At 40.5% G+C, this 12,833-nt stretch overlaps 1 protein-coding gene across 1 annotated transcript; it reads right to left on the reverse strand.

Moving 5' to 3' along the window:
- Positions 1–915: 915 nt before the first annotated feature.
- On the reverse strand, positions 916–9,810 carry LOC100934356 (intelectin-2-like). Its single transcript, XM_031968690.1, is given in 7 exon segments — positions 916–1,142; positions 6,039–6,142; positions 6,536–6,656; positions 6,764–6,922; positions 8,096–8,343; positions 9,220–9,315; positions 9,753–9,810. Coding segments are annotated over 7 exon segments (933 nt in total). The 3' UTR covers positions 916–995.
- Positions 9,811–12,833: the final 3,023 nt, after the last annotated feature.

The following is a 12,833-nucleotide window of genomic DNA, read 5'->3' on the forward strand; positions in this document are numbered from 1 at the left end:
CCAGCATCCCACAGCCAGTGTCTGAGGCTGGATTTAAACTCCTCTTCCTAACTGTAATCCAGTTCTCTATCCACTGTACCCCTTAGCTATTCAGTAATGATTGTAAGGAAATAATTTAAGTCAAGTGCTAGAGCCATAGAAGAAGGTTAGGAGGATGATTTCAAGATGAATTATGAATTCAGGATAGTCTAATGAAATTAAACAAATCTGAAGGAATATTATTAAGGTGACAGATAAGGAAAAATACAATTAAATTCAATAAATGCTGTTTAATCATCAACTAGTGCAAAGCTTTGGGTTAAACTCTGGAGATACAAATACAGAGCTGAAAACCAATCCCTCACCTCAAAGAATGTATTGTGAACAGCTCCATGAATGTAAGGAACTCGGAGATTTAGAACTAGGAGGGACCTCAAAGGTTGCTATTTCTAAGTCAGGTTTACAATCTAAGCACCATACTCATCCCTCTCCCTCCCCTCCAATAAAGATCTTGGACTCTGCCTCTAAAGCCACTGTGAGCTCTTTTAAGTAAGTTTTCACCTTATCTTGCCTGGCATCAGCCCTCCATGTCAGTTCCCAGAAAAATGATAGCCTCCTGCCTGGGTTGTTTTCCAGCGTCTCGCTATATATTGTAGCCCGGACACTGCCCCGCTACCATAACAATAGATGGCAAGGATGTAAATGTTTTTATATCCTCACCCTTCAACACAATGCCTGGCATATACTAAGTGTTTCAAAAATGCTTTAACTATCCAGCCTTTGGTATAGGATCATAGTACCATAGTCCTGAGCGAGAGGATGTCTAATGTAATACTCTCATTGGACAGGTAAAGAAAAGAAGAGTCTTGCCCAAGGAAGCAAAAGTCATGTTTCAATAGAATTTATTATGCTCTATATTATATGGCCAGATAAATCATCTCATGTTGGTTCTTGAAGAGAAGGGAGGTTATCCATCCATGAAACTGACAATTTCTAGTTTCAGAATGACACCATGGTCATCTGTAGAAGAGGAGCACAGCAGCCTCTGGATCCCCGACTGTTCTATAAGCATTATAGTTCCATAACCATTCCAATAAGGCAGAGAAATCCCCACATTGCCTGGGAGATCCTTCTGGGAAGAATCCTCCTCCACCAATGCAGTGCTACAAAGAAGAAAGATGGAAATGAAAGAACCATGGGGTCACTAGATTTTGTGAACGAAGTTGTCCAGGGAAGGAAATGCATAGAATCCCTTGGTCTCCTCAACAGCAAGGAGGTCCACATCCTCCTTGGAACTTATAAAATGATAATCAGATTAGAATGTAGCTGTCCCATCTTAATGCTCACCCTTCCTTCATTATATAATGATTCCCCTCAAGACTAGTTCAAATGCTATTCCTTATAGAAGTTTTAAACCCAATCTTGGTGATCCTAACTACTATGAGTTATACATTTAGTCCATTCATGACTCTGGATTCTGGAATTATAAAATTTGTTTTGAACGCTGGCTCTTTTTTTCTGTCTGTTGGACCTTAGTTAAGACAATTTCCTCCTCTGTAGTATGATGTGCATTAGACATCCTATGTTTAAGTTCAGAATAAAATGAAAATTTCATTAAATAAGTATATTGCACTAGGTGATGTCAAATCTGTAATTCAGCAAATAAAATGACCCATTGATTGTTACTTATTTCCCTTTTCTTTATAGCCTAGGATCTTGGCAGCAATAACAAAGAGTTGGACAAAAGCTGCCTTGGGGTTAAGGTTTCTTTGTCACATACTAGATGTGTTACAATGGTTACAATGGTCAGATAGCTTATCCTTTTAATATTCATAGGCAGTGATCTCAGATTATAAACTACAGACAAGTATCTGAGTCAGGGGAAGGTGGTTTTACATCGGGAATTCAAACACAAATGAAATCATGATTTTGGACAACAAATTTAAAAGACTGATATAAGTGGATTCCAGAAGCAAATGATTTTGAGATGTATAGAAAAAATTTTCCATGAATGTTTACTTCCATCATTTGTCAAACTTTGAAAAAAAACTTGTTCATAGAAGTATGCAAACTTTACGTCTGATTTGAAAGGAAAATAATTCCTAAAAGCACTAGTTTCTTCAGTAGTTCTTATATTGTTCCTGGCCACTTCAAATTCCACACACATATAGTTTTCTTTTGGGTTGCCTCCAAATCCAGAGCTACAGATGCTCAGAAAATTACATTGTCAGAAAGGTCCATAGAAACAAAATCAGAAATTATGTTCTCATATGTCATTCAATGTGATCAAAGTTTGTGCCCCAATGTTAGGCCCTCTCTGAGATATAGAATAGGATCTGGAATCACCAAGAAGTTCTTTCCTCCTTCCAAACTGAGGTGTGGGCAGCAATAAGCTGTCTCAGCTGCATGTTTAAAGACTGAATCTTGAGATTTTTGACATCCTATAGACTCAATAGAGCAAAGGAAAGTCAAAGAACTTGTGTGAAGAGAAAGTTAAAAGATTTAGCACTGGTTGGGTGAATAGATCTGCCAGGAGATAAAGTGTACTTTCTTGGCATGAAAAGGTTCCGGGGAAGCCATGAGAAAATATAAAATATTGGTGTTGAAAGATAGCTTAAAATTTCCTTAATCCTAATTACTACTTCATGCAGAAAACACATTCATAATTCTCCTGAAAAGTAGTAGACCATCTGATATACCTGGAATGATGAGTATTCTCTAGTAAATGAGGCAGCCCACTGTAGTGTAAGGTACTGCTCCTTTCTTATAGGGACATTTTATTTGTCTAAAAGGCCAGAAAATGAACATTCATGTGAAAAAAGCAGAACACAAGATGAGGGAGTAAGGGGGAAAAGGTCTTTATATAAATGAAGTGAAAGAACTTATTTGAACACAATTAAAAGTCAAAAACTGCATAAAATGGCTCTTTTTCAAAGCAAAATCTATTCCTGCCTTTTTAGAACTGCTTTATTGGTGGAAAATGATACAAGAACAGTTTGAATGCGAAATATATTTTTTCAGTCAAATAAATGTGGATTGGTATTTTTCAGTAAAAAGAAAGGAAATAAGGAAGGGCCGAAGGAACCAAGAAGGATGAGGGTAAGAGGGCGGAGGAGGAAGGAATAGGAAGAGAGGCGGAAATAAAGAAAATGCGGAAGCGGCAGGAGAAGGAAGAAGACAAGAAGGAATAAGGGGCAGGAAATAAGGATAGAAGATAGGATCGGAAGAAGAATGAATAATAAATGAAGAAATAGATAAGGGGAAGGAATGAAAGGAAGGAGGAAGAAAGAAGGAAGAAGAAAAGAAAAAGGAGGAAGGAAGAAATTAAGGAAAAGAAGGAAGGAAGGAAGGAAGGAAGAAAAGAAAGGAAGGAGGAAGGAAGGAAAAAGGAAGGAAAGAATAAGAAGGAAGGAAAGAAGGAAAGAAGGAAAAGGAAAGAAAGAAGAAGAAAAGGAAGGAAAAGGAAGAAAGAAGGAAGAAAGGAATGAAGGAAGGTGGAAGGAGAAGGAAGAAAAGAAAGGAATGAAAGGAAGGAAGGAAGGAAGGAAGGAAGGAAGGAAGGAAGGAAGGAAGGAAGGAGGAAAGGAATGAAAGGAAGGAAGGAAAGAAGGAAGGAAGGAGGAAGGAAGGAAGGAAGGAAAGGAAGGAAGGAAGGAAGGAAGGAAGGAAGGAAGGAAGGAAAGGAGGAAGGAAGGAAAGGAAGGAAGGAAGGAAGGAAGAAGGAAGGAAGGAAAGGAAGGAAGGAAGGAAGGAAGGAAGAAGAAGGAAGGAAGGAAGGGGAAGGAAGAAGGAAGGAAGGAAGGAAGGAAGGAAGGAAGGAAGGAAGGAAGGAAGGAAGGAAGGAAGGAAGGAAGGAAAGGAAGGAAGGAAGGAAGGAAGGAAGGAAGGAAAGGAAAGGAAAGGAATGGTCTCAGGTAACCCACCAAAGAGCTTCTCAAAACCATGCAGGAAATGAAGTGGGATTGTAAAGTCATCAGCCTCACTTTTCCCTTTAGAATCATTGGGATCCATTAGCCACATATGAATTAGGATGACTGGAGATGGCCCTCAATGGAAGCACAAGCACTATAATGGAGAGGAGAAGAATGCATTTCCCCTGTACTACTTTACACACAGAACTCTGATAGTGACTTTTATCAACAGTTGGCCTAAAACCCTTGGAACCCTTGAGACTTACACCCATGAAAGCAAGTTCGCCTGAATGAACTAGCTGAGATCTCTTCACAGAGAGGAAGAAAAAGAGAGAAGACAGCAAAGAGGAAACAGCAAACAGACAGAAAAGGAGGAAGGAGGGAGAAGGGGATTGGGCCATGAGCATTAAAAGTTGACATTTAAGCAAATACTTTGATATGATTTTATTTATGACCAGTCACCCCTGACAAAAGTAACCAGACCCTTCCATAAGAAAAATTTCAGGCATTCAAAGTGACTACAGACCTCTGAGTCTATTCTCCATTTCACTTCTTTATCAGTCTCTATCTATACAAAAGAAGGTACCGAAGAGATGTCTCTAAGGACCTTCAACATAGATTCTAGGCTTCCCTGATCCCAGAGGATCCCAATTTGCCTATTCCTTCATAAAATGTGCTCATTAAATAGGCAAATGCTCAAATGTGGTCAACAAGGCATGTCTGCTCTCATTGCACTGAAATGGTCTTGTATACTATGAACCATAACTCATGGGTTTCCACTTCACTGATGCTCTAAGAGTTCTAAAAGAACAATAAGGAAGAAACACAAAGAGGGAGGGCGGGGGAAGGCATTTCTATATCACCTGCTGTGTTCCAAACTCCAATGTTTTGCAATTGCCATAGAGATAAAGAGGCCCACTGAAGGAAATCAGAGTGAAGAGGACGGGTTGAATCCGCCCCTGTCACTTGTGACTTGTAAAACTTGGTTTCTCAGACCCTCACTCTCATCCCATGCAAAACAAAAGGGTTGTATAAGATGACCTTTAAGTCCTGTAATTCCAAAACCCTTCATAGTTTGCTGCCTCACTGAAGTGGGATAAAAACAACTGGACTCCAAGAGAGGTCAGTTCCATCCTCCATATTTACTGAACCATGGGGATTACTAAAATTGCCACATTTAAATCAATTGATTCAAATAAAAGATTAAAAAATGACTAGTGAACCATCCCAGGCATTACTATAATTGTATTAGTTTGCACTTACAATATCCAGGCACTGGGGAAGCATCTTATACTGACACCTTTTGCTCCTCATAAACCTTAGAAGTTGTCCATCATTATGATCATTTAAGAGGTGAGAAAACTGAGGCAAACACAAGTTAAGTGACCTGCCCAGGTCTAGCCCACCCTGAGGCCTATTTGAACAGGTTCCAGGCTCTGGTCAGGCACTCTACGCACTGAGACACTTAGGAGCCTTACTGCCTCATATTTCAAATATGTCTTATAGCTCTTCCTCTGTCACTCACAAGTTCTAACTGCCCAGAACTAAGAGATTTATTCCCTCAATGTTCTAAGTAGCTATATGCAGAAGGGGAAGGCATGTATCCAGAGCAAGACAGTGAGACTGATGCATATTGAAAGAAAAGAGCCAGCACTAGTCCAGGAGAGGCTGTGAGGTGCCATCATACTTAGAGCTTGGACATGGACTTAGGAAGTCCTGAGTGTGAATTTTGCTTTGTTCACTTTCTAGATCCATGATTCTACACAAGTCACTGCAACTTCCTCAGTCTTAGCTTCCTCATCAGTAAAGTGAGACTGCCACCTATAAGTTTGGATTGTGAAAAAATACAAATGAGAAAATATTATAAAGCACTTAGTATAGAGCACTACATAAATTATAATGCTTATTACTGTTGTTGTCATTGTTACCATTAGCTCAGGCTTTTTCCTCTTTCTCTTTCTCTCTCTATCCATCTCTCTGTGCGTCTGTTTCTATCTGATACTCTGTTGATCTCTTTGTAGCTCTCTCTATCTCTCTTCAATGGATTAGAAAGAATCAGAGTCGAGGTGAGGCTATACTTGACACCCCCAAGGCTAAAAGCTGCCTGCCTGAGTTACTACTCTCCAAACCCTGGGTCCCAGGACTCACATGTTCAGTGTTACATCCAGTGACTCGAATTCCAGCACACAGGGCGTTGGCTGCTCTTTCATTATTATATACCCGGAACTGGACAAAGCCTCCAGCCAATTCATCTGGTGAGACACAAGAGCACTGGGGTGATCAGTGTGAAAGACAGAAATTCAGAAATTAGTTTCCTAAGGGCAGCCATGGAGTTCTTTACTATATCATCTTAGAATTCAGACTATGGCTTAACACTAATGGTTCAGAACAAGCCAAACAGGGAGCAGGGCCTCATGGTTGACAGATAGGACTAAGATAAAGCCAGCAGGGACCAACATTAGTCAAGGACATCGCCAGAAATTTCAACTAAACAGTGGGCCTCAGTGGAGTCCCTTTTCTTGTCTGAGGATTGTAAGGAAATCATGATACTCCTTATATGGGCAGGCACCATTATAATATAAAGCTTAGTGTGATGAGGATAATAGGTAATATTATTGTTTGGGGATCAGATAATGACCACTCACTCTGGCCAAGTGGAGAGTAATACTGGGCAGTTGTTTTTGCATCACCAAAGTCATAGACGACAGGTATAGCAGGGCCATTGTCAGTCCAACATTTGCCAGCCCCATATTTCACTGGATACATCTGCAAGAGACAAAAAGAGACACCACAAGGACAGGAGTTTGGGAGTCTGGTGGAACCGACTTCCCAGGGATGTTCCCCACCCACTTGACCCAAGGAACCCCATTCACCTTGTAGAGACCAAACAGGTTCCCTCCCATGAACCTGAGGAAACTGCTGTAGGTGCGATACCTCAGCAGGGAGCTACTCTTCCATTGCTGCAGTGGAGACTGGTTAGGAACATGCCAGATGGCGAGGTCCTTGGCCTGAATGTCATAGTAACCTGGGTTCTAGAGGACAACAAGAGCCTTACCCCGAGGGTATCATGAGTCAAATTCAACAAAGATAGATTCTTTCTATCTTCTTTCTCACTGAACAAGATAACATTTTATTACAAAATAAGGATGCTACTTGCCCATAGAATGAGCAAGTGACTTTTCCTCATTTGACCAAAGGTGAAGACATAACTCATTTTTAATAGGTAGAGGAAAGAACAGGAAAAAGTAGGTAGCATGATGAGATTGAAGGAAACATGATTGGTCCCATAGCTGAGGGATGGGAGCAATGATTGGTTAAGAAGTTGGGAGTATGAGGCTAGCAAAAACTCCTCCTCTCCTGGAGCTAAGAAATGTCTCTTTTTTGAGTCCAAAAGTTTAAGTGGACCAAAATTCTTTGGAAAGCAAGCCAGATACCCATGAAGAATAATTTGGTATAGAGATGCTAGACAAGATTTCCTGGTATCCACCCTCATCTCCCCAAGATTCCTTGAGGCAAGAAAAGAACAGTGATTAGCAGGAGAACTCTACATCTAAACATAATTCATGGTAGACCAGATGAATTTCTGTACTAATGTCAAAGACATAACTTTAAGGAGTTACAGGACTATATCAATCAACTCTAAATAGTAGAATTTAAAATGATAAAAGAATCAATTTTATCTTCTCAATGCATTTCCAGAAGATCACATTAAGACTTGGACTGAAACTAATGACCCTTAATTATCTGACCATGGATTTTAGAGTTCTACTGTTCACATGTGTGGGAAAACTGACAAAATACAGAATCACAGAATTTAAAAGATAGAGAAGATCTCAACAACCATCTTGTCTTAGTCATACCAGAAGATTTTCTATGGGGACAAAGTATTCTAGCTTTATGGCCTTCAAATAAGGGACCTCTCAAAAAGCAGCCCATTCTACTGTTGAGCAATTCTGTTAGGAAGTATTTTATGACAATCAAGCTTAAATTGACTGCTTTACATATATCATTGACTCTTCTGTTTCCAGCTGCTGGGGTAAAATCAAATGTATCTAAACCCTCCTTAATAAAAAATAATTAGCTTAGTCCTAGCAGATGAAACTCATCCCACGAATAAAGGACTACAAACTCCAGGGAGTGATAATTCAGGACCCATCTGAAGGAGACTCATTCAACCAAGAATTTGGCATTCAAATAGAGTATACCTTGTAGTCATCACTGGTAGCAGCTTCTGCAGATCCAAAGGTGGCATAATTGGCCCAGTTCCCATCACCCTCAGGATAGTCTTGTCTGTTCCCCTGCTGGCTGGACCAGCGATCCCCCTCAGTGCACTTCCCTGCCAAGAAGTTCTCATGCACACTGGCCACCAGGGTCCAGCCACCTCCTCCAGAACTCATGTCACAAAAAGTCTGGTAAATGTGCCCATCCTCAGTCTGGAGGAAGTACAAGCCATCTGTAGAGAACAAAACCACACAGGCTCACTCACTGACAGCTCACAAGCAATTTTAGGGACATGAGAAACCTAAAAACCAGAATAAACATCTTCCAGGATTCACCCACATGACCTTTACTAGAGATTCTACTTTCCCTGCATATGGGAGATGCTAATTCTGAAGCAGAGCATGGAAACAAGAATTCCAACTGGAAATCCCTTCTCTGAGACTATTTTCTGCATCATCATAACTCCCATTTGTACAGCTTTTATCCCATTTGGGCCACTAACCCTGAATTCTCTACTCTCTAAGCTTGCTTCATAGGACTCTAATGTAAAAGGCTCTATGCTAGAATGATACTACTGAGTGGAGTCCAGGACAAAGAAGCAGTGCTCCTCACCTCTCTCCACTTTTATTGCCCTAGAACAGCCTGCAGGCAGCTAGGTAGCACCAAAGTACACAGAGCGGAGCTTGGAGTCAGCAAACTTCATCTTTCTGAGTTCAAATTTCATATCAAACACTTCCTAGATGTGTGACTCTAGGCAAGTCATTTAATCTTGTTTGCTTCAGTTCCCTCAAGTATAAAATAAGCTGGAGAAGGAAATGGCCAACCAGTCCAGTATCTTTGCCAAGAATAGCCCAAATGAGATCACAGAGCTGGATATGACAAACAACTCAACAATAACAATCACGACAGAGAGGACTAAAAGGTAAGAGATGGTGAATGGAAATAAAGTGGAAGAAGCATGAGCATGAAGCAAGTTTATTATTGCCTTCTGGCCTCTCTGGCTTCTTTCCAATGAAGCCCCACCAGGACTTCAGGCTCCAAGACAAACATTTAGTTGCCTCAGTGGGACTGAGATGATTCAGACTGCACCATCCTGTCCTATTTTCACTCACCGACTGCCTCTAGACATTCTCTTTGATTTCCATGCAGCTTCGAGGTGGATTCAAAGGAAGAACACAGGTCTTTTTTGGATCAGAGGGAGAACCTAAGTCTCAAAAAGATACAAAGGATGCTTTTAGTTATTGTTTGTGCAAGTTTCCACCACAGAGCAGAAGATACATACTGGTTTCATCCATCCTTATTGAGATCATGGAACACACTCATTTCTTACTTGTTTATTAGGGCATCCAGTCCCAGGAAGCTTTAATAAATATAGGGTGGTGAGAAAACCCACAGTTCCTCTCCTTTAACATAGGTTATATGCAGCCATTTTCATACTTTGGGGTTGGTATTTCAACATCCTCCCACTCCCACTTCTTCCAGGACTCAGAAATCAATTGCCTAAAGTCTGAGGTAGGCAATGGAGATTGTACTGACAAGAAACCTCCACCATCACCTATAGGACAGTTCTAATTCTTTGCCTCTCTGATGGTGTCCCTATAGGGTGAAGAGCACAATTTGGTAGCAGAAAATTTGACTTACCAGCTCTGCCCTCTTTGGTCAGTAGCATCAGGAATAGCAATGTACACTGCCACATCATTATCTTTCTAAAGGCAAATATTTGTCACTGCAAAGAGAGGCCATTATTTCCCATTGCCCAAACTACTTCTTCAGACACTGACCACAGCCTAATTAAGTCCTTAGCAAGTAAGGACTTTAGCCTCCTATACTGGTCCATACTGATTTGTTGCTAAATATGTAACAACCACCTTTTGCACAATATGTGGGTGTTGCCTGTGTGTCCATGTCTGTGTGTATACAGATACTTAAAATTTTATCTAGCATATATAATATGACATTTATATTATATATGCTGGACATACTTTTAAGTTTAATCTGCATTCACATTTTCTCCAATACTTTCTTAAGTCTAGAATACCAATAAAGCAATAAACCTACCTCTGCTTTATGGTGTTTGTAGATTTCAAAGATGTAAATGGTCCGAATGAAGATTTGCCAACTAGAAGCTAGTGTAAATGGCCCCAGCATATATACCTGCCTGAACTCTTCACTTTGGACTCTCTTTTACCCTGTCATTGAGTCAAACCTGTAACTAGGACTTTACCATTCTTGTCCTTCCAATGTCTGAGCCCAGATACTTTTACCTTAGTTCCTTCTTCACAGCTTCAGAGAGAGAATTCTAGGTCTTCCTCTTTTCCCTCTTCTGAGTGAGGTTTATTCTTTGCTGGGGCTGGAAAAACTGAAACTTTTATGTAGCTCTGCCCCAAGGTGTACTGTGGCCCCTCCCCTTGGAAACTTGTCAATGAAGAATCTTGACTCTGGTCTTCCCAAAATGACATCGCAATACATTCAGTGCCCTCTGACAGCCACCTGTGCCCAAAGTTTCACTCTATCAGAAAGTGTATTATTGTGGGAAAGTCAAAAACTCTCTGCCCTCAGGGTCTTCTTTGATGTTAAGTAGCATATGGTAGATAGAGAAGGCAGTAGGTGAAGAGAGAAACTTCAAAGGATTTCCATAGAAACAAACCTAATAGAACTCAGGATGCAGCAGAATCTCTCTAGTGTTATCCTATAATCTATGATCATAGTGTGAATTGATCCAGCACTTTCCCTATGCCAATGCCAATGTATATAAATACTTCAATGAAAGAAAAATAATCTTTGTGGCTTATTCTTTTCTTTGGCATGAATTTGTAAATCTTTCGCCCCATATTCCACCCCATAGCTTGTAAGGAATCTCTTAGAAACCAAGGTAGGACTACTTTGAATTGCTCCTGAAACATTTGTGCGATGTCATCTCCCATCTGGCCATGGGGGTTCTGAGCAAGTACTCACCCTAATCATTTGTTGTTTATTCTTTACTGATGTTCATTGAACAGGTTTTCTGTGATAGAAGAACCAAGGCAACCTTATGACAATGAGATTCAGAGGCTCCAACATAGTTTGTACTGGGGACCAGAATCTATACCAGAGCCCACAGAAGCCTTGGGCTTGGGAAGTGACTGAGCAAATTTCTGGAGATGAACATACTTAACCAGAAATCTTGCAAGCAAATTCAGAAGAGATTTCAAGCAAGCAGTTGAGCAGTCAAGTATAGTACTTAATTTCATCTGCTGAAGAGTCAGTGAAGTAGCAAAACAAGTAGCACAGCAGTAGACTGTTAATTCTAATATACTGTGTTCTATAAAGTCCAATTCTTAGTTGAAATGTTCCTTGAGGAGCCAGCCCAATTAAGTTCATCCATTACTCATGTTATGCCCCTACATCAAATCTCTCAAATATGGAACAAAGGGAGAAAAAACTTCCATAGCTAGTGGTTTAGTGATATTCTTTTCTCCCATGTGTGCTAAACTACCATTTTAAAGACATATCTTTATTTATTTCATCAAATATTTCCCAATTACAATTTAAAAAATTTTACATTAACATTTTTAATTGCGTTTCAAATTCTCTTCTTCCTTATCCTTTGAGAAGTTAAGCAATATGATATTAATTATATATGTGAAGTCATGTAAAACATATTTCCATATTAGTCATGTTGCAAAAGAAAACACACAGAGTGTGAAGATCGCGTGTTTTAAAATCAGCAGGAATCAGTAATTCAGGTTAGGAGGAAATCGTCAGGCTTTATTCTCAGTGAAGAAGGATCGGAGGTGGAAGAGAAGCGGCGATAGCAATGTGTGCAGCTGAGTCAAGAAGCCAGCTAGATCACCAGCCACATGACCAGCAGCCAGGAGAATGGAACCCAGGCCCAATCTCTCCCAGCTTCTCTTCCTGTTCCTCTCTCTGCCTCCACCCACCAAAATCGTATTCCGTACAACACATCAGGACTTGCACAGAGAGTGGGCAGGGATCATTCTTTATCCAATCATGTATATTAATAGAGTATAGTCCAATTACTATTTAGCCTCATGTACTTGGGACCTCAGTGAATCAACTCAAACTTCAGCCCATTACATCTCCCGCTTTCTTTTATTTTAGAACACAGGTGGTCATGCCATTCCTGACTCCTCAGGGAGGTCAGAGCCCTTAAGGGGAGATGATCACAGCCTCCCTAACTTCTCAGGGAAGGAGGTGAAAGCACCGAAAAGGAGGTGATCATAGCCTCCCTGACTTCTCAGGAAAGGCGGTGTAAGCACTAAAAAGGAGATGATCATGCCCTCCCTGACATCTCAGGAAGGGAGATGAAAAGCACCAAAGGGAAGTGGGGGTTGCTAGCAGGTTTCTAGGCTGAAGGGTCTTATTATGCACAAACCCATCAGCATGGGAGGTATTACACAAGCACATAGTAATAATGCAGAGGCTATTAGGGATGACTCTCCCCACAGTCAGTGCAGGCTCGATGTGGTGTAACAAACATGAATTGTACATGCAAGTAGCGGAATAGCAAACAATATAAATCAACATGGTGTTGGAAAAGATCACCAGAAGTCCTAGAAGGAGGGTATGAAACAACAGTCACACATGCACCTTCTTCAGCAGCCAAAGATAGTCCAAAACCAATCTATTGTCCATTGTTTCCATGTCAGGAATCAATGATCCCCTGAGTTTTTGAAGTCCTACAAAAGTCTTTTTATGTGTTAGGGAATCCAATGATTCCAG

The sequence above is a fragment of the Sarcophilus harrisii genome, chromosome 4 (assembly GCF_902635505.1).
Source record: "Sarcophilus harrisii chromosome 4, mSarHar1.11, whole genome shotgun sequence".
Taxonomy (NCBI): domain Eukaryota; kingdom Metazoa; phylum Chordata; class Mammalia; order Dasyuromorphia; family Dasyuridae; genus Sarcophilus; species Sarcophilus harrisii.